Source organism: Theropithecus gelada, chromosome 1, assembly GCF_003255815.1.
Source record: "Theropithecus gelada isolate Dixy chromosome 1, Tgel_1.0, whole genome shotgun sequence".
NCBI classification, from domain to species: domain Eukaryota; kingdom Metazoa; phylum Chordata; class Mammalia; order Primates; family Cercopithecidae; genus Theropithecus; species Theropithecus gelada.
The window spans coordinates 102,570,672-102,596,028 of NC_037668.1; the positions used below are offsets into that span (position 1 = coordinate 102,570,672).

The 25,357-nt window shown below is 37.1% G+C and overlaps 1 protein-coding gene across 1 annotated transcript in view; it reads right to left on the reverse strand.

The window, feature by feature from the left end:
• The window catches only part of ERICH3 (glutamate rich 3), a 110,173-nt gene that overhangs the window by 71,118 nt on the left and 13,698 nt on the right, over positions 1-25,357 (reverse strand). Inside the window, exons 2-6 of the mRNA XM_025397188.1 lie at positions 16,333-16,426; positions 13,837-13,962; positions 10,198-10,269; positions 8,494-8,622; positions 3,458-3,616 (exon numbers count right to left, since the gene is read on the reverse strand). Of these exons, the coding sequence (XP_025252973.1) occupies positions 3,458-3,616; positions 8,494-8,622; positions 10,198-10,269; positions 13,837-13,962; positions 16,333-16,426 (580 nt within the window). The remainder of the gene's footprint in view (positions 1-3,457; positions 3,617-8,493; positions 8,623-10,197; positions 10,270-13,836; positions 13,963-16,332; positions 16,427-25,357) is intronic.

Sequence of the window (25,357 nt, forward strand, 5' to 3'; positions counted from 1 at the left end):
GTTTATTTTAAAATTTCTAATTAATTTTTGACCAACTTAGTTTATATTTTAATATGCTGATTGGTGAAAAATTATTTTGTAGAAAGAGAAGTCACTCTCCAAATATCTCTCATTGCTAAATGAGCAAAAGGAACTTATAAGCGAAGGGCATGGATAGCCCATATTTTGATTGAAAAAAGCATATGAACAGAAAGAGATTTAAGTAGATATTCACCAAGGAGTTCACAATTGGTAGAATGGTTGATATTGCATTGTGTCATGTTCTAACTTTGCTTTTCTTGTATTTTCCATTTTTTCTGTAATGGAGTACATTTATATTGTAATAAAAAAAATAAAAATAAGTGAAAAATAATACGGACAAGAAAATCAATGAATCTAGAACTTTTTGTATTTAAGGATTTAAAACAAAATGATTTCTGTGTAGGTATCAATCAATTGCATGCCTTGTTTGGAAATGGTTTACCAGTTTTTCAAAAACATTAACATGTTGTTCTTTACCTTGCTTGTTTTAGTTCAACAGCATTGTGGACTTCTTTTCATGCCAGTGCAATAATTCTGCTTTATACATTTTTTTTTTTTTTTGAGATGTAATCTCGCTCTGTCCCCCAGGCTGGAGTACAGTGGCATGATCTCGGCTCACTGCAAGCTCCGCCTCCCGGGTTCAACCATTCTCCTGCCTCAGCCTCCCGAGTAACTGGGACTATAGGCACCCACCACCACACCCGGCTAATTTTTTGTATTTTTAGTAAAGACGGGGTTTCACCATGTTAGCCAGGATGGTCTCAATCTTCTGACTTTGTGAAGATTGAGTGCTGGGATTACAGGCGTAAGTCACCGCTCCCGGCCCCTGCTTTATACTTTTTAAATGTACTTTAATATAACACAACAAGGTAAAACAATACGCTATTACTTAGGTATCTTCCAGTTGTTCGCTATTGCAAATACAACAGTATAAAATATTCTTGAATCTGTTTCTTTACACATATGTGTGTATTCCTAGGATAAATTCCTACTTGTTAAAATGCTTGAGCATGTTCATTTAAAATGGTGATAGATACTTGCATATTGCCTTCACAAATACTTGTACTAATTTCTACTTCTACCAATGATATATGAGAAACTCTCATTCTAAGGACATTCATTTTCAATCAAGTCATTATTTTTACTCATTTGCATCTCATCCAGTCTGTTTTTGACCAAATCACTTTTGCCTAAATTAAAGACTCTCACTGCTGCTACTTAGCAAAGTTCAACCTACTTCTATTTGTTGTAACTTCAAGTACTTTCAACATGTATATACTTTACTCTTTTAAAAAGCAATAAGAGTTTTCTGAGTGCTCACTACATGCTTAGCGCTGTACAGAGTATTATTCTTCTTTAGGAGCTTCTTGTCCGATTTTATATTAAATCATTGTCATCATCAGTGCCATTGAAAAAAATTACAGATAAGACATAATCACAGTATACTTTGTCTGTGAACATCACACTGTAAGCTCCAATAAGTTACTTTTGGCTATCTTGATGCCTAAAGCAGTACCTAGGCCATCGTAAATGCTCAATAAATATTTACTAAATGAAAAGTGAGTTTAGCTAGTTGACATTATTGTGGAATTTATCTCAATCTTGTCAGCACATGAGAGCTACCATTAGCTGCCTGCTCTCAATAACACATACCCCAAAAACTTGAAACAGGAAAAGGCCCTGTAAAGATTCAATTAGTAAATCTATCCAGTGGCTCAGAACAGATTTGAAGAGTCACATTAAAGGAAAAAAAAATTGCTCCCCAGCCAGCAGAGCTTAAATAATACCTGATTGATGGTGTTCACGTATCTAATGGGACAAAGTATTGATCAAAGTAGAATTAATAATTATGGAACTTAAAAATGAATATAATCACCTTGGCAAGCATGGAAAGTACCCATCCGAGTACTATCTAGGGGAGAGGAAATCCTACCCATTGGACTTTGAATATTTCTAGTCCTAATGTCAAAGTTACCGCTGGAGGATAAAGAGGGTTTTAGCCAAAGACTTTTGAGTTTTCTGGTACCTTTGGCTAGCCCATTCCCAAGGTGAGACGGGTGTATCAGGCCGTCTAGGCCTTATATGATTAACATTCTATTACACTGTATCCCCTCATTCTGATTCCATGCTCACTAGGCAACTTTCTCATTGTGATTTGGCTTCTCATATATGTCTGCCTACTAGGGGATAATGCACTTCTATAAGCTTTGACTATGACATCTCTTGGTGAATAAATAGCTCCTGAATACCATTGAGTTTCCTATTTTTGTTTATTATCTAGAGAAAAATGAGCTTGTTTTGAGTTCGTTTAGTTAGCCTGGACAGTCTCACAAGATGTGACTATTCCCAGACACTGGCTAACACAGGAACTCTCTGGGCCTTCAAAGTGGAGACCAGAGCCTAGAAAGTGTCAAACTAATTGACATATGACTCAATAAGTTCCTGCCCAACTGTAAGTAGTCTTCCCTAGATAAAGCACCACCACTTTTGGATTAATTTCTCTTGGTTTCTAGAAAACTATTATTAAATTAACTGAAATAAGATTTATGAAAAGTGCTTCAGAAACTGAAAAGCACATTAAGTGGATTAATATATTATTATTTTTAGTGTTGTATTTATACTTTTACTGTGAAACACAATCATTTGTCTGAATTAATTTCTTAGTGTCAAGGTTATCTGTCGATTAAAAATAAAAATAGCTTAATTTCATGTATCTTATGTTTCTTAAGAAATGAAACATAATCATTCCTTTGAACATAATGACAATTGTACTCATGTCGCAGGTTTTTTCTTAAGCTGGCAAAATTTTCTTCATGTTAGAAAAATTAACAATACCTTCCAAATTAGTGAATGTACTAATTCTTCCTCCCTATTTAAGTAACTCATATTCCATGGTTACCATACCTCCTTCCTGTGCTCTATTAAATAAGGGAAAATTATCTGAGATATAACCTTGAGAGGGTAGCAGAATCAAGCTCCTATGTGTGATTAACTCAGCATTTTTTAAAAAGTCAAACTTGAAGCAATTTCATCATTGATGGGAAAGTAAGTCAGCATGCAAATGCAAACCTATTCTTGGAAAGTTTCATTTTCTAGGTTTCATGCATTTAAAATTTGGAGGAAGTCAACACTGGGCCTTTTCTGATAGAAGTCATATCTGGTTCGGAAAAGTTTTCCCCTTTGTTTTTCAATCAGCCTTGTAAACTAATGAGAAATCACCATACATTATTACCAATCTGTTCTTTACTTTTTTGCTCAATGACACAAATTATAGGCCTTCCCATTTAAGTAAGACATAATTAATCACAAGTATGTAGTAAGTGTTTTATACATATACAATATAATTTTCACTGTGTAGATTCTAATCTAATACCTTCTAATCTATAATCATCTACTCAAAAATTAAAATATATTTGTTCACAAAAATAACATTTACCCCAATGGGAAACAGAGCTTCATTTTCCAGCAATGAGGTTTTTGATCTGGACCTCGAAGTTACCTTTGGAACAGTTTCTACTGCAGGGTGACTGGGAAGAGGCTGTAATCGAATTGGAGGCTGCATATTTCCTGGAGCAGTATATGGTCGAGGGGCTGTCTAGACAATTAAGGGAAAAATTCCATTTAAATTAGTATCTTGACATGTTTCCAGAACCAATTAATAACCCAATAAATTGCCTAGTGTAATTAATGGTGCCTTTTTACTGAACAGATTAAACTTTAATTATGTCCTTCCATTATACATACCCTTATGACCCAAAGTATTTGTTAAAACATATGGTGTTGAAGTCCTCTACATAACTATATGCCACAATTATACAGTATTCTAGACAAAGGAGATGTCCTCTGTTACATTCCTGTATTTTTATTCATACTGCAAACTTGCTGACAATAACTAATTTATGCTCTTCATACAGTGGCTTTGCTCAATTGAATGTTACGTTGAATAATGTTCCTATTTTAGGGGTCTAAAAGGATATTATTGGAATGGACTCATTTCTGTCTAAATGTCTTCTATATAAACTCTACTCTGAATCTTTTCAGCCTTAAGACTGGTGCTGAAGTAAAAGCGACAGTATAATTCAAACAAAAGAGGAAAGGAAATGCATTACAATTTATTCAACGGCATCCTTGAAATACTAGGAAAACAAAAATTAAAAAAATGTAACTGGCAACTTTGGAAAATGTATATAGAATTGGATATGTTTTCTATGCTAGATATTTTCCATTTGTCTCTCTAGATCTACCGTTCACCTTCTCTGGCCTGACCTAGACTTTGGGGGTCACTCCTTTCGGGACTACACTCACTAACCTCAGGATTGCAGCTGGAGTCCACCAGTGAGAGGCACTAGCAGGAGATGAGATTAGGGTCTTTCTTCTCCTTGACTCACCCTGCAGGGTCATAATGGGCCAGGTAGGTCCCTCTACCAAAGTCCACAGCTCCTTCTGGGAAGCCCTCTCTCAGTTACAGGTACTAGCAGCTGGTTCTGGTATCCAATTCCTCTGTTCCCCCATTAGGCTGGGTGCTGTGGCTTCTGACATGCTGACCCTAGCATGCTTAGCATCCCTAGTTGGATTTCCTTAGCCCTGCCTACTTCTTTGCAAATAGTTTATTAAACACTTTCTAATTACACTGTTTGTTTGAGCCATCTGTCTCCTGCTGAGCCACTGATTGATGCATTTTCTAATCAAGAATGTACTGCAGCAAATGCCAGAAGTGCTAGTATAATGCATTAGAAGTGCCTCTGGGGGCATTGAAAGAATATTGTTAGTTTAGTATAAAGACTAGCAATGTGGCTGGGTGCAGCGGCTCACACCTATAATCCCAACACTTTGGGAGGACAAGGTGGGTACAACATTTGAGCCCAGGAGTTGGAGATTGGCCTGGGCAACACGGTGAAACCTTGTCTCTACAAAAAATCCAAAAATTAGCTGGCTGTGGTGCTGTGCACCAGCTACTCGGAGTCTGAGGTGGGAAGTCACCTGAGCCCAGGCAGGTCGAGGCAGCAGTGAGCTGGGACTGTGCCACTACACTTCAGCCTGGGCCACAGAGTGGGATGCTGTCTTAGAAAAAAAAAAAGATTAGCAATGTGTCAAAAGTAGAATACATGACTTTTGACCCAGTTGTTCTAATGCAATAAAATAGTAGAAAGCCAATCAAGAACAGTACATACATATTTAGGTAGGAGGATGAGAAAGATGGTATATAAGTGACTAATGAAAAGCGTTTAATACATTGACTTTAAAGAATGGTGAACAACAAATATTCAGCTCTGGAAAAGTGTGTGTAAATACTTTAAAAAATGATGATAAGGCAGCTCCTACTACCAAAAACCAGCCTCAGAAATTAGGCTTAAGAAGCATGCCATATGTTGCTAAATCTCTGATTTTGTTAAGTCAGCATTTATTGGATTTCCACCACAGAAACCGTGAGAACATAAAAAGTATTTTTTAACATCTAATGGCAACACAAAACAACTAGTGTCAAATGAACCACACAAATACTGCCAAACAGACAATAAAATACCTGAGACCATAACTTAGAAGTAAAAGTTCTTAGAACGTTTAGGGTAAGCCAAGGAGGCTAATACAACTTAAAGTTCCACAAAAGCAGTTGGATTTTATCCAAATGGTAAACAAGAGAAGAAAGTGGATAAGCAGAGAAGAAGGATAAATTTGAACATCCAACCAGGAAGAGAGCTGGTTGTGAGCAAGACCTGAAAAGAGTAGCAAAGATAATATTCCCCAATATCTGTTTTCTTTTTTTCACTGGGAACATGGTTACTATGAATAAAGATGATATTTCCCAGCATCCCTTGCTATTCTGTGTAGATGTATGCCTCAGTTTTGGCTAACAAGATGTGAGCAGAAGTGACACATGAGACTTTCAGGTCATGTGGTTAGAGAGAAGATATGTGCTCTCACTTTACCCTTCCCTCTGGCTGAAATATCCAAATGGTGATATGCCATCTTGGCTTTTATGGATAAAAGCAATACCCTAAGTCTGGCAGATCAGCAACACAAAAGGAGTCTGGACTTTTGATGACTTCATAGAGTTAAGATAGCATGCCAGCTGAGACTCATGTATATGCTGAGATGGGGAGGAGACCCTTTCGTTTATGCCAATGTTATTATATTTATGGTTTCCATACACAAACCTATATCACAACCAATATGAGAAGCCAAGTGAATTGACTAAAGCAGCATTTGGTTTAAAGAAACAAAAAAATAAGCCTATATGGTCCAAAAGGTAAAAGGTCTTAAAACCCAAAAAGAGAAATTAGAATAGAGGTTTCTGAACAAAGGAATCAGATCACCTAAAAGAATTCTTTTGAACTTTGTAAAACAAACATGCCTCAAGGATCTCTCCTGTCAAATAATCCAACTGAACACAAAAACTTGAAAAATCTATTGTAGAAATTTAAGAGAACAGTTTACTGCAAACTAGAACATGATCTATTGGCTGCTGTGCTCTAAATTTTACTTCCCTACATTTGCATATAGATATCATTCAGTTAGATGAATGTGGTAGTCAAATGTTTAACTGATTACATTTATCTCTAAAAACAAATCTGCACCATTAACTAACAGCTGTGAGCTACAAATTGTTGTAGTTCACATCAGAAGCCACCTTAAATTCGTTATATTTTAAATTGTGTGTAATATATTTTCTTGGAATAAATATGGCATTGTAGCTTAACATTCTGAAAACCATACCAGAATAGGAATTGAAATTAACTACCTGGTGATTACTCAGCTTAGCTGAGCATTTCTAATTCTTAGTAGATCAGTAGGGGTGAATGTTCCAAGCATATGCAGAATTAGCTGAAATGATTTTCCATAGTTTTAATGGGAGTGGTACAGCTAAAAATCTGTATACTATTTTGAAAGTTTAGGTTACCAAGGGCACAAACATTGTGTTGGATGATTTCCTTATTCACTTAAAAAAGTTAAAAAAAGAAAAGAAAATCAATGGCAATATCTCAAAAGGATTATTATCTTTATCTCAGGGACACTTGGAGATCATAAGTCAAATTTAAAGAATATGTATCCAGATTGGAAAAAAAAGGGAGAGAGATTTGGATTTCTGTAAAATGGGAACTATTTAATTCCAAGATCGCAATAGGTATCACGGTGCAAAAGCACCATCAGGGCGGGCCACGTGAAGAATCCTGGCTTACCAGAGAGAAAGGTTTTTGAAGCTGGTGTCAGTGTTTCCTGTAATTTTAAAATTACTTTTTCACTCCTACCACATTAAGATCTGCTGGATGTATCATAAACTATTTATTGAGGGTGTTCAGCTGGAAAATTGAAAAGAAAGCCTTTCAAGGATTTTTCCTGTCTGAAACAGGTGGGAAGACAGGAAACAGCACGTGATTGTTTCTTTTGTTTCACTCAGGTCAAGCTTTTGAGAGTCTAGTGAATTTGCCATCCAATAAAAGAATTTGTATACATATATATTCAAATCAAACCTGGAAATAGGGTGACAACAAAGGAAAGACAGTTGCTTTTCATCATTTGAGCTGTTCATCAAGAAATGTCAAAACATATTTACCCTTTGAAAAATGTCAAAGCTTAACACTATATGTGATGAACCTACTTCAACAATCTGTGAAAGCATTGCAATTTCTCCATAAATATTTTGCAATTCAGAAAAAGTACATGCTAACAAGGAAATATATCAGGCTACACGAAGCAAGAATAAAGATATAATCAAGCAATTCATTTACAACTTAAACCACCAACCCTCAGCAAATGTTTTACAAATCTTTTCCTGTATCTATATTATTTCAAGGTACTTTACCTTCCCTCAGGCAAACACCACCTTTAGATTAGAAAAGAATCAAACTGGAATAAAATATCACTGTTTAGTTTCTTTGGATAGAATTTCTGTACATTTAATTATTTTTATCTTAGAGTATGTGTGCAGACTTTTAATAAAAGAAGCTCAAATGTTAGTATTTACCCCAATATGCTATATGGAACCATTGAATATATACAGATAAGGTGGAAGTAGAGGGAACAGCAAGAACAAAATCCAGAGGTGAGAAAATATAGAATATGTATAGTGGTCCCATTTTGCTGCATTGAAGGATGCTGAAGAGTAATCATGCAGAAAAAAATTTGGAATAGCTAATTTGAGGTCATATGGTTTAAGGTCTTAAATGTCACCTGAGAGTCTGAGCTTTTCTCAGGCCAGGGAAAGTATTTGGGTATATAAGTAACATAAGTAATCAGGACTTCCAGAAAACTAATCTAGCATTCATGAGCAAAATTGATTTGGCAGTAGTGATATTTACTGGAAGTGAGACACTCAGAAGAGACACAGTTGAATAGATACAAGACTATATTTTCATTCAGTAGGACTGGCAGGGATTATGCAGACATGCTCCCAGAGAGTATCCTTTCTGAGAATAAGAAATAATAAATTAATTAGCTGGGATACTGCATGACAAAGTGTTTAATATTACTCACCAGTGCTAATGGACTGGAATGTCCTTCATCAATCAGAACACTATGGCCACGATTAGTCTTTGGGCCGGCTGGTGGGTGGGGAGATAGGATTGGCATGTTATTTTCAACAGACCTTCTTGTGTGCTCTCCCTAGAATAAGAAAGCAATTTAGCAAATAGATACACAGTTAGTAATCTAGGTTAGATTATGCATGACATGTACGAAATACTATATGACTAAAGAAATTCTTTCTTGTTTCTTCCAAGAGTTACTTTTGTTAAGGAGTGAGGTGTGGTGGTAAAAGGCAAGAAATTGAGTCGACTTTAGTTGTGCTCAAAGAAATAACTGCAAAAACAGTGTATCCTCCATTTTAGCAATAATATTTGTTAATTTTAAGCAGATCACTACAAAAGGCATAATGAACTTTACTACTGTGATCAGTAGACTACCAGAAAATAGTACTTTTCTATCTTAGAAAATGAATAATTCCATTTGGCAAAAAGTGTCCCATGTTTTAAAAAATGAGAGCTAAAATATATCTTGTGCCAAATTCAGTAATAAAGTGAAAATTGTTCAAATAAAAATCATATGAAGAGGCGCAAGGGTAGCAAATCTCTGACAATGCTACAATATGCCCATGTACTTCCTTTAGTGGGTCTGGCTACCTGGACAAGGGTGAATAACACATAGCAACTTTTCCTGCTTCATGCAGTGTGAGTGACTCTTTTTTCCAGTAACCACATTTTCTCCATCAACATTTCAGCAGATAAATTATAGAATCTATGACTTAGTCCTTGATGTAGGGCAATATTGGCAAAGCTGGATTAACCACAAATCTCTACACACCAACTCTTTGATCTTGAAAAACTGACCCATCCTCTGTCATTTGAAAACATTTTTGTAACAAAATTATCTTCTCACCCTAATAAAATAGACCTGAGTCCATCAGGCAAGGGTGAAAAATTACTGTCTTTTATGACAAGTTATTCTACAGAAGCTTTACAAATATTCGTCAGTTCGTGAAACGTATCTGAGGCTGCATATTTGTAATACCACAGTACACAGAAAATTAAGAACAACATGTGATTACGAATGACTTCAGAAATTGAGTAAAACTGCCAACCTAAATGGAAATCTTGAATTTAACTGAATATCTCATCTCTTGATTCAAGTTTATATTTCCTGAGTTCACTGCAAAGAAGATATATTTAAAAATAGAAAACAAGGAATTTTAAAATGCCTTTTACAAAATCTACATTTTATCATGCTTTCTTTTGCTAATGAGGATCCTTTCCACCATATATTTCCAAGGGTCACATTCAAATGAAAATGTGTCATAGTATCATTCTTAAAAAGCCCTTTTTACCATCAGGTTGGAAACATTACCATCCATTTTTACCTTCTTAAGACACAAACAAAAATCCCTTGCCCTCTATCACAAGAATATATAAAAGCGAAATTTCAGGAATATTTTCAAGTTTGTCTTTGAAAGGTTTGTGCCTCATTACAATTTATTTTGTACAAACAGTTCCTATTTTTGTCACAATCTTCTGTAATAGTGATGGCTAAGGTTTAGGCTTGGTTGAACCATCATTGACTTCAACTATGTTTTACCCAAAAGTAAAGTGTCCCAGGGAACTGGAATCATAGTTTCACTGTATTTTTTTGTTTTTTTAAATCATAAAATAATACTATGAAGTAAAAGACAGTTATATAACTCCTTACCTTAAACATCTGGATTTGCTCCTTCCTAGCTAAGGTCTCCAATTTCTTTTTTATTTCAAGCTGATGGTAACGCTAAGCATACAGGAAAGAATAAAGGAGAGAATCATATCGGTTATAGCAACGACCAGTTTAGAGAAAAATAATTCCAACAGCTAACTATATTCTCAATTACCCCTCTTGTCATTGAAATGGAGAAGAATCATCTGCATCAGTACACAAGTGGGAATATAAATTGGTGCAACTATTTGGAAATTCAATTTTCAACATATATTAGGCAGTTAAAAGTGTTCATAACCTTTAACCCTTAAATTTCACTTCTGAACCTGTGGGAAATCTAAGTAATTTTTTAAAATGTCTTATGCACAAAGATGCTATCTGAAAATTTTTTTTTCCTTTTTCTTTAAGGTAAAAGAAAATGCAGAAACAATATAAACTATAAAAAGAATGGTTATATTTCTGGCACATCCATATGATGGAATAAAATATAATTGATCATTTAAATAATGGTTCATACAGATCATTAAATAAGGTTCATACAGATTCTGTTTAAAAAGATGGACAATGCACCTAATGCAGGATAAAAGCAGGATACAGAATTTCACAGAAATACAATTTAATTTATCAAGCTCTTATTGTGTGTCTGTTCCTGTGCTAGGAAGATGCTTCACATACATTATTTCTTCTTGAACAACTCTAATTGCCAAGCCACCCTATTTTACAAACAAAGACACTGAGGCAGAGGATAATGAACTTGCCCCAGGTCATACACCCAGCCAGTGGAGGAGCTGTAATTTCAGCCTTGGCCTATCTGACACTAACTTCCTGTTTTTTGCTTGTTTTTTCACAAAACCTTGTTGTCCCTGTCACAACATAGTATGAGTTTACTAAGGTAAAAATATGAATAGAAAAGAGACTAGAAAGAAATGGATGTTAACAGCAGTTGTCTCTGGAGGAGGAATTGTATGTAATTATTTTCCTTTTTTATGCTTTTCCCCCCAAGTTTTTGTAATATATTATTCTATAATTTAAAAATAAGCCTCACGTAAAAATAATCCGTTTAAAAGGCAAATTGAAATTAATTAGACATATTTGAGAGTGTTTTATTCATTGGCCCTTTGAAAAAATGTTTCCCCTCTGTTCTTGGTTCCCTCCTACTGCCTTAGGAGCCCTGCAGACTCAATAATTCCCTATCATCAATTCTCTTCTTAACACTTCTCTTTCCTCTCTCTCTTCCTCTGATCTCCTACCCACTTATTATCAAACTGTTCAACTCACTATCAACCTTTTTCCACCTTCCATTTATTCCCAACTCACTGTAGTCATCCACATCGACTGACTTGCCACTTCCCTACTGCTGAAACTACTTTTGCCAAGTCCACCAATGTTTTTGTCTTCTGGGTCAAACCTAATTTCCCTTTGTTTCCCCAGTGCTCATCATTTTTAACCATTCTGCAGCTTGTGAAAATCTTCCCGCTTCCAGGACACCATTCTAACAGGCATGTTTGTGACCACTTGAAGGTTCCTTTTCAGCTCATGCTGTTGTTCTTGATCTCCTGCAGTGCACATACCTCCAACCAGGTGAGAAACTCTTTCTTCTGAGCTCTTTCTTCTCCCTCACTCCTTCGCATTCAGTCCGCTTAAATCTTTCTCCCACTTCAGCTTCTCTGTAGACAGCTGCATCTCCCAGCACTACCACTACTGCTATTAGCCTACACCCTTCGGCAATAGCTTCCTAATTGACCTCCCACCTCCAATCTTTTCCAGCTCATTAATCCATCTTCCACATTTTTAGCAACATCATCTTTCTAAAACAGCTCTGCTCATTTCTTTTACTCCCCTGCTGAAAAACATTTCATCGCCTCATCACCTACACCCCAAACTTACTTGAGAATTTAAGGCTCTCCAGAGACTGGGTACCAACTTGTGGGAGAGTGTCACTTCTTGCCACTCCTGCCAACTAACCCACTGTGCAGTCTGGCCTCAGTGAGGGTTCCTTTCCATCTACTATGTCCTTTCACACCTCTGTAACTTCTGAGGTCTAGAACACCTTTTCCACGTTTTCACAGGAACCCTCACTCAGTCTTCAAACAGCAAGGCCTCTGACTCCCACAGAGAAAAGTCATCCTTCTCTTCTTTTCTGAGCTCACTCTATTTGTTCCTCTCCTCTAGCACTTAGTCACATTCTACAGTATTTTTTTTAATCCTACCTTGCAGCTTCAACACACAGCCTCATACTGGCACATGGTAGCCTGCAATTATGGCTTGTTGCATGAGTGAATGCATGAATGTGAATACGGCAGTATTAGCAAGGAGCATCAGCATAAACTAAATGTGAGACAAATGTGACAATTTAAAGATAGTTTGCTCTATTATATTTATATATGATTTATTCTGTTATGTAACAATTATATTATTTAATATATTACATATTAACATTTATCTAAAATATTTATTCAGAACTAGGAATCCACAAAGATTTAAATAATAGCATATTCTACAGTTACGATGTGTCAGAATGTGTTAAGTGAGATTTTGGAAAACTAGACTTCAAGGATTAAGGCTAACAGAGAACTCAGTGCCTGTGGGGTAAATTTGAAACAAGGTGTTAATTTTATGCTGTACTATTTATTGTTTTCACAGAAAAATTACAGCTAATACTTTTATAAGCAAGAATTTAGGGCCACAAACAACAATTCTATGTAATTCACAGTCATGATATGAAGCACAAAGTAAATTCCTAAATGAACAGATCATACACATCTTAAGTGAACACTTCATCTCCCTAATGCAGCATAATAATAAATATTTTCAGTGGCACTAGACTTAATATTGGTTTACTGATGATTCTACAGTTGTTCATAAATATTTGCTGCACTCACAGGTCAATGGTTTTACGAGCCAAGTTTTCTGATTTACTGCTTGTATGGTCAAGCCAAGAAGCGACATGCTTTTTCACAGAGATTAAAATGGTGTTGATGCTTGAAACTTCAAGTTCCATGGAGCAAGGCTGAAATAATTTATCAAATTAGCTAGATATCCCACTAAGATGCCCTGTCAGATTAAAAAAATATATTGTTGATGCTTGGTTTGTGCATCTATGTTGACCAGCGTGGCCTACGGTAGAAGGGACAGCAGATGTTAAAATGCCTATTCCTTGAAATGTAACATACGGCTGAGCTTCAGAGCCTTAAAAGAATAACAGATCTGAAATAATTCATGGCAATGGAATTACTGATATTTAAACAGATGTCACTTTTTTCAGCAAATGGAAATTGAGGTACAGATGGTGAGGGCTGGTATGTTTTAGAGTAGCCATTGTGAATGAAAAACTCTACATTTGGAAAATTAAATATCACAAAATATATAATGATGTCCATATTTTTCTCCAACTGAAATGGAGAAAAGCTTACGCTAGACTTCTGGCTCCTGGCTGCCCAGAGAGATATTGAGTATTTCTTTGTTTCATTTTCTTTTTTAATGAAACACAGAAAGAATATCTCTTTTTCTAGGTACGAAAGCATTATTAATTACCATATTAGACAATATCAATTACAAAGAAAATAGTAAAGATTTATACCTCCATCTTCATTGATGTGGAAGTAGAAAAAAATAAAATAAAAAATAAGTATATATTTATACCTCCATATCAAGAACTTTATGAAAAATTGCCTGGGCTAAGCACTCCCGGATATATTTTTGATGATCCCGCTTCATAATATTTAGTTTATATTCTTTTTCAGAAAGTATTCTTCCACTTCTTGTGATCTGTCATGAATAAATAAAACATACATAGAAATATAAAATAGAAAATGTGATGTTAGTTTCCAAAAAAGAGGCTGGAGGGTGGAGAAGACAGACAGGCACACACACACAGACACACACACACACACACACACACACAGAGAGAGAGAGAGAGAGAGAGAGAGGCCTTGGGGAGGCGGAGAGGGAGGGAGAGAGAAAAAAAAGGAGAGGGGAGAAAGAGGGAGAGAAAGCAGCAGTAGCTTTTAAGCCTAAAAGAATGTATCACTATGGTTGATAAACTTTCACTTTTAATGCATATTTCATGAGGCAAAAAGGAGAAAGGAAGTCTCATATACCCTTCATTGGGAAAACACACACAGGTGGTACACTTGACGTTTAAAACAAGATTTTCATCACAGTAACAATTTTCCCTTGATGGAACCCAGGTGTTCTTTTCATTTCTCTTTTGAACACTTTCCTGGAGGAACAGGGTGGGGTATTACCTTGAAACAATGACCAGGAGCAGTGATCATAGGACTGATGATCTCGCAGGAAATACTTTGATGGGAAACATGGTAGCTACAGAGGAGCTCATCAGTTTGTTTTAAAAATAATTGGTTTCATTACTTTGTTTTCCTACTGCTTTTTTTTTCTTCCACTCTCCAGCCCAAAATGTAATTTAATTTGTTATTTTGATTCAGAATTTCACACATTATGCGGTAGCATACATAGAAGATATTCAATATTGGTCTCAACTGGCATCATTGCAAGTCCCAGGAGTGACCATTTTTGTTGTGGATTTACTTATTTTCCTTTTCTTTAATTCTTCCTGTGGGCATATTTGTTGATGTGTTGTATTGTTCTCTATCCCCTGTAAACAAAGAGCGTTACCCATATGGATTGTTCACCTTCTTCTTTTCCACTTATTTAAGCTCTGCTCCCCTCTTTCATGCAAGACACATATTTTTCTTAATTCTGCTAACTATATTTTTTTACCACTACTGTTGCAACACACTGGAGTATTGAGATCAACCAGAGTTGTGCTACAAGTGATGGGTTACTGGTAATCTTTTTTTGCAAATACATTTTCCAATGGAAGAAAGAGATATACCTATAGAAAGTGTGCTTGGAGCTTAAACTTGACCCTGCATCAGAACCACCTGCAGAGCTTGTTGAAAAACTGATAGCCCCTTACCAGAGCTTCTGATTCAATTAAGTCTGCGGCAGGGCTCTCATATTTGCATATTCTATCAGGATTCCGGGTGTCCCAGAACACTGCTAGCTGAGAGGCTATATTTGAACCTCTAGAGAAAGGGCTGCATCTTTCTTATTTGAATTGCCATGCATACAACCAGTGTTCAATAAGTGCTTGTTAATGATGCTGATAAGTAAATACAAAGTCCTTCCCATTTGTACTCAAAACTCACGGACTGTTATCCAAAGAAGTGATGTTAATAGTAACAATAATTACAACACCCATTTATTGCACATCTCTAACTGCCACAACAATTCTGAGCGCTGCGTGCCATCATTCTCATTTTACAACTGAGGAAGCTGGGGCTGAAAAAGTTAAGAAAGTGATTTACTCAAGATTCTATGGCTTATAAATGGCAAGCTCGGTTTCAGCCAGGTCTGTCTGATAACAAAGCCTCAGGAGGAGAAAAGCAAGCTCTCTGAGATCTATCAGCTAGAGTGCCAAGCACCGAAACAACGATTAGAAATGCAATACGTGCTCTTTCAACACCATGGCAACAATAGTTAAGGAAACTCATTGTGTTTTAAGAAGGTAAACAGCTAACACTTGCTATAACCACATCTCTTTCTTTCCATGGAATACCGTAACATTTTAAAAAGGTTTGACATTGTATACATTTAGAGGAATAGAAATTTTGTGGAAAGAACAGTTGTGAAGCTAATGAAATACACTAATATTATCAATAAACCATCACAGGAAATAATTTGCTTTTAAATGTGGGGGAAATGTTGAAATGTACATGTCTTCCACACCATATTCCGTGAATATCAAAAGCAATATTTTTTCCGAAGATGACAGTAAAATCTTCTCTATCTTCAATTCCTAACAGTTTCTAGCTCATACAATGTGTTCAGTAAATATGTGTTGAATGAATGAATAAACAAACAATTGAAATAGGCTGTTGGAAACTCTCAGGGCCTTTTCCTCAATGATTTATAAGTTTTCTTAGCAGTCATTGTGACCTGCCTTCCTATCTTCTCAAACAACCTCAAATACATAAATCAAAACTTTGGAAAGAAAGAAATTTTTCTAAAATGAGGGGAAGTGGAAGATGTCACTCAAAGAGAAAGCCTGAAAAGGTAGCGAATTATTGGACTTCATGAAGCAAGAAGGTTGTTGGAAAGTAAACCAAAACTTACCAGTCCTGATCTTAAGAGATGACGCCTTATCCTTGTATTGTTAAAATACCCAGCCAGGTGTTTATCCATAAGGCTATTATATGCTGCAAGTAACCTAAAATGCAAAAATAAAACCAATAAGGTTTTACAAGGGGTTGTTTGATAACCAAGGCAATTCTTTACTTTCTCCCCAAACAGTGCATAATCATTCACTCATGCAGCCTGCCAGCCATGCATGTATGTATTTAATAAACATGTATTGAGTCCCTACTCTTTTGTAAGTCTCATGATAAGACCTAGAAAATCATCCTGATTTTAATTATTCCACAGACAAGTATGGAAATCACACATCAACAAGTAAAGTGAATGGGGAAAGTCAACAAGAGAAATATGCAAAAAGTCATGGCCGCACAGAGAAGGAGGCCACCAGCTCCAGTTGTCAAAAAGGGCTTCACAGAGGACGCCTGATGGGAAAGTAAGAGCTCTTTCAGCAGAGTCTTTAGCCTCTCATGACATACCCTAAACTCTGGTAACTCAAACTTACCTGCTGTCTCTCATGTTCAGAATACAACGTGGTGCCCCAACTGTGAAGGCCCTTCCTTCACCTGCCAGCCAGCAGATAATATCTGTGGTGTATAAGCATCTCTTCTCTTAGGAAACATTCTCTGATATGTCCTGGTGTGCGGTGTTGCCTTCCACTCCCGCTCCCCACCTCCTACCCCATAAGACTCTGAGTTACTATCTCATCACATAATATGTAATTTTTTATTTCTTGGTATCCTCTGCTAGATTTGAAGGCTAGGCCAGGATAGAGCATTATTCTTTGTATCCCTACTGATGTTATTTGTCATGTATCAAAATAATAATGTGCTCAGTAAATAAAGATACGATTTTGTTTGGGACTTATTTTTCTTGTTATAAGTTCCTAACTAAATTTAAGCTCAGTATTTTGAAGTGTTATCTTCCTCACATATATCTAGACATTTCCATTAATTTCACATCCAGCATCAAAATAATAATTCATAGATCACTTTTGATTTTTGTGGTATTTTAAAAGAGGATAAATTGGTTTGTTGATTATATGCTATACCTTAGTAAATTGTCAATCTAAGTCTGTAGGTCAAAGTTGAGCACTATTTTCTGTTTCAACCTATCCTTCATTAATTATTCAGTAACTTAAAAAACATGTACACATATATGTATGTATACATGGTGCATGCACATACACATTCATACATAGACATACACATAGATGTTAGTATATACAGTAGTCCTCCCTTATCCACAGGGAATACATTCCAAGACCCCCAGTGGATGCCTGAAACCGTGGATAGCACCAAATCGTATGTATACTAGGTTTTTTCAATCTGATATCCAATATGGCTGCTTAGTGACTAAAGGGTGGGTGGCATATACTATGTGTATACCCAGGAAAAACGGATGATTCACATCCTGGGCAGGACGGAGCAGGACAGCATAGGATCTGACAACACTACTCAGAACAGCATGCAATTTAAAACATAAATTGTTTATTTCTGGAATTTTTCCATTTAATATTTTTGGACTGTGGCTGACCACGGGTAATTGAAACCACTGGAAGTGAAATCACAGATAAGAGGGAGCTACTCTGTGTGTGTGTGTGTATGTGTGTGTGTACATATACACTTCTATACATATAGAGAGAGAGAGAGAGGGAGAGAGAGAGACAGACAGAGATAGACAGAGGCAGAGTCAGGGAGAGGCAGAGAGAGAAAGAGAACAAGAAAGCCTAAAGATAGTCCAAACACAAAGCTGTCTTTAAAAAAATGCATACCCTATTACAGGAAACAAAGTTTTACAATCTATACATTTTATGAGCCGCTAATCCCTAATTTATTCTGAGATCAGAGCAGGGACTCATACTGTAGTTAAGTAAATATCATTAGCAACAATTTTATTGAGCAGTTTGTACTCCTTAATTACATGGAGATGATATGGGTGACTTCTTCATGCCTCTTTTCTCCTTAACAGCACATCGCAGGAAAGTTCCATGCTGCCAAACGGTAAGAAAAGTTTAATTTCATCCTCAAAAGAGACTGAAAGCAGTTACAAAGCTTAGAAACCAAGGTGCCACATGAGGGTTGCAGACATATGAACAACTGCAAAAGCCATTATTTCACTAGGTTTATGTAAAAAGACAACCCAAGAGCTTCAGTAAGGCACATAGAAAACCAGCTCCAGATAATGCTTTGAAACCATCTTTTAAATGAACTGTCTTGGTGTCCTATAGTTCATCAAAGGTTTCCTGTCTCCAAAAGGTCAACATTGTATACCTTACCCTTTCTAAATCTCAGAATATCTTTTCAGCTCCTCATTTCAGAAAGGTGAGCAGGTGTCTCTCAGTCCTAACAATCATGATTCCACAGTTCACAGATTCTTAAGATAAATCATTAGAGTTATATAATATATAGTCTTTTGTCTGTTTTTCAGGCTCAAGTTTTTTCTTAAAAATATCAATAGCTTGGGAATAGCTGGGAGTGCTAAAACCCTGATTAAATGAAATGGGGGTCAAAAAGTTGGGATCACATAAGCCTCAACTTCCTTATTGACTGATAAATTAGATCCTAATAACAATTGCTTGGCCAGCTGTGGTAGCACCTAATTTTAATTCTGCTCTCTCAGGCTTATACTAACAAATGTGTGCATGATGCCTGTCCAGGCTTACAAATCGTCGAGCAGGTCCAATTAGGTTGAAACTTTTTACACATCACCTTTTCCTATTTAGGAATAGGCCGGGCGCGGTGGCTCAAGCCTGTAATCCCAGCACTTTGGGAGGCCGAGACGGGCGGATCACGAGGTCAGGAGATCAAGACCATCCTGGCTAACACAGTGAAACCCTGTCTCTACTAAAAATTACAAAAAACTAGCCGGGCGAGGTGGTGGGCGCCTGTAGTCCCAGCTACTCCGGAGGCTAAGACAGGAGAATGGCGTAAACCCGGGAGGCGGAGCTTGCAGTGAGCTGAGATCCGGCCACTGCACTCCAGCCTGGGCTATAGAGCGAGACTCCGTCTCAAAAAAAAAAAAAAAAAAAAAAAAGGAATAAATGTGGGTTCTTGCTTCGGATACCATTTGTAAGCAACTCCTTCCACAGCTATCATCATATGACTAGTTTGGTAGAACAGCTGAATAATAACCAGCAGGGTCCACCCAGGCTCAGTTATTTCCTTTTCAGACAATGCTGGAATTTTTTAACTGAAACTTTAGATTACTAAATTGTTTGATATCAAGAAATTGCACTAAAGTTAATTATATACAGATTTGGTAAAATGGTCAATGCAAGTATTTCCACTGCATACATATACATGTTACCATCTTTCTGACCATCAAGACTCCTTTCCAGGGAGATGGTCAAATGCTGTGTGGGTCGGTGTCAACCACACTGTGGTCTGACTGATCCTCTCTGTTCTGGTCCTTTTCACCTGTACTTGACGTGGACTTGTAGTCCACCATTGCATTCACCCAACTACAAGAGCTTCACTGACCAACACAAACTCAGGTTAGTAGAACTTTTCTGAAATTCCACCCTTTCCTCTGCATTCATTGCCACTTACTCCCTTCACTTTTCTTTCTTTCTTTTTTTTTTTTTTCCTTGCTCATGGCATAACCCTGGGCTGAATAAGGTCACCTTGCTCTGGGCTTGGTGATTGTGTTGCAGCTGAACACTCCATTCCTTTTGTATGTTACGCTCTGCATCCAGTGTCAACACTAGACTTCCTGGTCATGCTGCCTCAGGCCTGTGACCCTCCACTGCACCCTGTTCATCGATTCCATTGGTCACAGAAAGCACCAGGTCATTGTGACCATATTACTCGCAGGCCACGTTGTCATGTCAAGACCCACAACTCACTGGCCAGACCAGTCTAACATGTTTGTTTCTTTATTGTGATGAACAAGATTATCTACCCATCCCCTGGTCACTAGGTGGGGAAAAACCCACTTCCTGGCTCAATGCACTGGGGAAAACAGTCTCCCAGGAAACACAGCAACCTTGTCTCCATGGTGGTTCCTGTTTCCCTCACTTCAGTGCACATGCCACATCCTTCAGGGCCTGAAGTTTAGAGGAGTCAAAGCTGAGTTACTAGGGTGCTACCTTCCCACCTAAGGCCTTTCAGCACTTAACCCTCACACCCTTGCCTCCCACCATGTAATATACAAATGTGGCTCTGTAGTAAAGTCAGTGATTCCTGACAATCCTTTCTCCTGATCCCAAATTGAGATAGTCTACCATATAAAAATCCCAGCTAAAAGGAAAGGCACTATAATAGTTTTTTAAAATCACAAATGCTTATTGTTTAATGACTAATTTTAGGTTATTCTGTAAGGCATTGGGGACACAGAGATGGCACAGACACTGCACTCATGGAGCTCCCAATCTAGTGGGGAGATACACATATACATACTGTGTGTACGTGTGTGTGTGTGTGTGTGTGAGAGAGAGAGAGAGAGAGACAGAGAGACAGAGAGAGAGAGAGAGAGAGAGAGATTTCTTCCTGCATCATAAGCTAATTCATTACCAAGTATCTTCATGTCAGGCCCTGAATCCTGAGCTGGGGAAGGAGTGTAATACCCATATTCCATTTTGCAGATTACAAAGCACTCTCACATACATTGTCTCATCTAGTTGCTTTTAGACTCATGTAATATGAACAATATCTAACTATTACAGCTCTTTTATCTTGCTAAAGTGGAAAAGCTCCAAAACAAGATTACTGCTTAACATGAGTCAGTTTTAGGAAAACCTAAGGCAATATTTCTTTATGAATCACATTGATAAAGTCATTTCTTCTGGCCTGAAGCACCCTGCAACTCTACCCTCATCTCTTCCTATACTACCCATATGCACACTGTCTACATTACCTTTGGGGATGAAAAGAGACAGAGAAATTCCAACTCTAGCTTCAGTTCAATTCTGGCTCCACCATTACTGGCTCCATAACTGGGAGCAAGTGATTCTCTGCATCAATTTTTCTACCTTTCAAAAACACTAGTATATGAACACAGTTCAGCCACTTCTTTGTCAATTTATTGTAAGATTGCCTTTTCTCCAATTTCAAATAACATGTTCCTCATTTCCATTTGAAACCTCACTAAAATGACCTTTACCATCCGTATTTCCACCAACACTCTGTTTATTATTGTTTATGTATTCTCTAAGAAGATGGAGGTTTTCTCTTGTTTCTGAGTCCACACAAGAATCACCTTTAAAAATCACCTCATGGCAATCTCGGCTTTTTCTAGCATGCACCTCAGAGCTCTTCCAGCCTCCACCCACTACTTAGTTCTAAAGCCACTTCCACATTTTTAGATATGTGTATCCTACTGTTAGTACCAATTTCTCTTAGTCTCTTTGGGGCTGCTCCAACAGAATACCATAGCCTAGGTGGCTTAAACAAACACTATTTTTGGAGGCTGGAAGTCTAAGATCAGGGTACCAACATGTTTGGGTTCTTAAAGAAGACCCTCTCCCTGGTTTACAGATGACTGTCTTCTCATCGTGTCCTCATATGGCAGAGAATGGAGAGAGAAGCAAGCTCTCTTATGTCTCTTCTTATAAGGGCACCAATCCCTCATGATCTAATTACCTCCCAAAGGCCTCATCTCCAAATACTATCACACTGGGGATTAGGGTTTCAACATATGAATTTTGGGGAGACACAGACATGCAGTCCATACCAGAAGATATGATCATCCCCATTGTGTAGATGAGAAAAACAAGCCTTAGTTTAAATCACTTGGCAAAGATCATATAACTTAAGACTTATTCCTGCTAATATGTAACAAATCATAGTGAACACCACTCATCTTGTCTTGCTAATGTGAGGACTGCAGTATGCTAAGTATAATGATGGAAAAATGTGAATAGTGAAATATTCACAGAGAAATATAATCCACCCAATTCTCCGCTACAGAGATAGAAACCTTTTAAATGAAAATTATTATAGACTTATATTAACAAATACATAACTTTCCTTTATAATTTTAGCATAAAAGCAATGTGCTGAAGTCTTAAAATCAGCTAATCTCTTAAATATATATTCCTGCATCATGCTTTGCACTAAAAATTTCCTCAAAAGTATACTTGTTTGAGGAGATATTAAAAATAATTTTGGTTCAACCAGGTTCATTTTATTTAACCCAAATTGTGACTTATTCCATCTAACTAATAAAGTGTTCATTAGTTTCCTATTGCTGCTATAACAAATTACCACATACTAGTAGCTTAAAACAATACAAATCTATTATCTTATAGCTCTGGAGGTCAGAAGACAGAAACGACTCAAATTAAGGTGGCATTCCTTCTGCAGGCTCTAAAGGAGAATTCAGTTATTTTTCCTTTCAATCTTCTGCAGGCTGTCTACATGCCTGCCTACGTGCATTGCCAAATGCAGCCATGGCTGGTCAACTCTTTCTCACAATGACATCTCTCAGGTTCTGGCTCTTCTGCCTCCCTCTTCCCCACGTATGCACCTTTGTGATTACATGGGGCCCACCCACATTAATCAAGGATAATTTCCTTATTTTACATCAGATGATTTACAATATTAATTCCATCTGCAACTTTTATTCCTCCTTTTCATGTAAAGTAACAGATCCACATGCTCTGAAGACAAAAATATGAACATCTTTGAGGGCCATTCTTCTGTGTTCTGCAAGGTCTCTCCCATAAGCCTGATGCGAGGAGCAGAAACACTGGACACTGAATGTGATGGTGATTGGACTGTGTCTTAGCCCATTTCATGCTGCTGTAATGGGATACCACAGACTGGGTAATTTATTAAAAAATAGAAATTTATTTCTCACAGTACTGGAGGATGAGAAGTTCAAGATCAAGGTGCCATCATCTGGTGAGGGCCTTCTCCCTTCTCACTGTGTCATTGTAAGGTTCCCCAGTTCCTTCAATTTTTTTATGTATCATGACTAAAAGTCAGAGTGCCTTGACTGCTTTATGAACCAGCCAGCTGTAGGTTTTGCCCAGCAGACCTGAACCCAAACTGAGGCGTTGAACATTCTCAGGCACTGAAAAAGTTATCTGGGTTTGCTGGAAAGAAACTGGCCCGGACTGTGAACCAAATTTCCTCAAATTTCATATAATCTCCATACCCTGGCCCACTCACCATGGACATGCCTAGATAGCACATCCCTTTTCTCTCACTGTTCATTGTGATAATATGCTGCTGCACTCTCCATCTAGGTTCCCTTAATAAATGCTTTGGACTGATCACCTTGGCCTTTAGTGTTTCTTTCTTTGGAATCCCAACTGGCCCCATCACAGGATGGTTTGAGGCCCTCCCTTGTGGGAATTCCCCTACCACCACTTTTGAAACAACCCCATCACAAAATAGTCATCACATGGCAGAAGGTGGAAGGGCAAGAGAGCACACCCATTCCCATGATTTGATTTTGATTCCCATGATTTGCCCTTCACTTGAGGTCCAATTCTAATTCTACCCCTTATAAGATACATGACCCTTGATAGTTCAATCTTCTTGACCTAGCCACTATCCATCAAGTAAAATGCTCGCACTACTCCCTGTAGGGAACATCTCAGTTTACTTGTCTAGAAATATATTTGCTTAAAGCTTCATCATTTTTGGAATATAGAAATTCACATATGGAAATGCCCACATAGAATCTGGCAAACTGCCTCATTTTACATTCAGGAAGCCGAGGTTCTAAAAGTAGGTATGGTTCCTCAATAAATCAATAAAGAACATGCCAAAATGTCACAGGAGTTCCCTTAAAATTGTACCTATCTCTTTCCTAGGGTTCTTGTCTTACCACCTTCCACCAGAATTTCTTTCACCCATGTTTAATCACTTTCTTCAGACTCATGTAAGATTCTCTTCCTGTACACCCTCCTACAAGGTGTTGCATGGAGCCATGCACACAGTAAACGGTCACGAACTCAGCCAAGATTTGTTGAGTAAATGTACAAATAAGTTAATGGAAACAAAGCATATTGGTCCAATTTCTTGACATATATCCTTTTATAAAATCCACATGTGAGGATAATCACCTTTCTTTTCTGCTTCTGGACAATAAATGGAAGTAGTCTATGGGAAAAGCATGTTTTATGTATTTTGGCTTTTTAAATGCAGCATTGTCCACGTGAGTGATCATACTAACAATTTGTTTTTGTCATTTGTTTTTGTTCTTGTGTTTGACAAAATGGTGCCTTTGTGGCATGTTGCATATTTCATTAGAATAAAATATAGTTCCCAGGGAGGCAGAAAAAAATATATCCTTTTGAAGAAACTTGATGAAGGACAAATATAGAACAATTGACATGAGGGTCAATTATTTTATATTCCTATATAAGAAAACTCTTTGCCAGCTACAATTACACCAAGAGTCTCTACAGCCTGTCACTTTATAGGGGGTGATTAAACTGATATCATATAAATGATTTTATATTACATTCTTCATTCTTTTTTATTTGCATCCATACCTGCCAGATCTCAGCAATTATGCTAAATATTGATTTACAATTTTTCTCAGCTTATTCTAACAATGAAGCCAGATGAGAACCATAATATTATTTTATTTATAGCCTTAATATGATGGTTTGAAGTGACTAGTAAAACAAGACTGGTCTCCAACTGTGCTGACTGCTGGTAAGATAATTTTGCAGTGTTCACAGACGAGGCAATAGGGAAGCAGTGAATGGGAGTCAGTAGGCCTGAGACACATTAAGTTTGACCAGTTGCATATGAGACATGGTATATGCTTTCAGATACCATGAATTCTTCTCTTTATAATGTTACATCTTTGAACAGAAAAAAATGTAGCAGCTTGAAAAATATGCATTAATAGAAAAATAGTATCTAAACTAAGGGAGATAATGAGGCTGTTCAGAGGAAAGGTGACCAGGATGGAAAGTTCTGCAAACTAAGAATTTTTATCACTAGCATTTATTGAGTACTTTCTTAAATTTTTATAGTGCATAAACTATATAACATACACAATCTTGTGAATTAGTATTATCTTCCCTCTTCATAGATGAGTA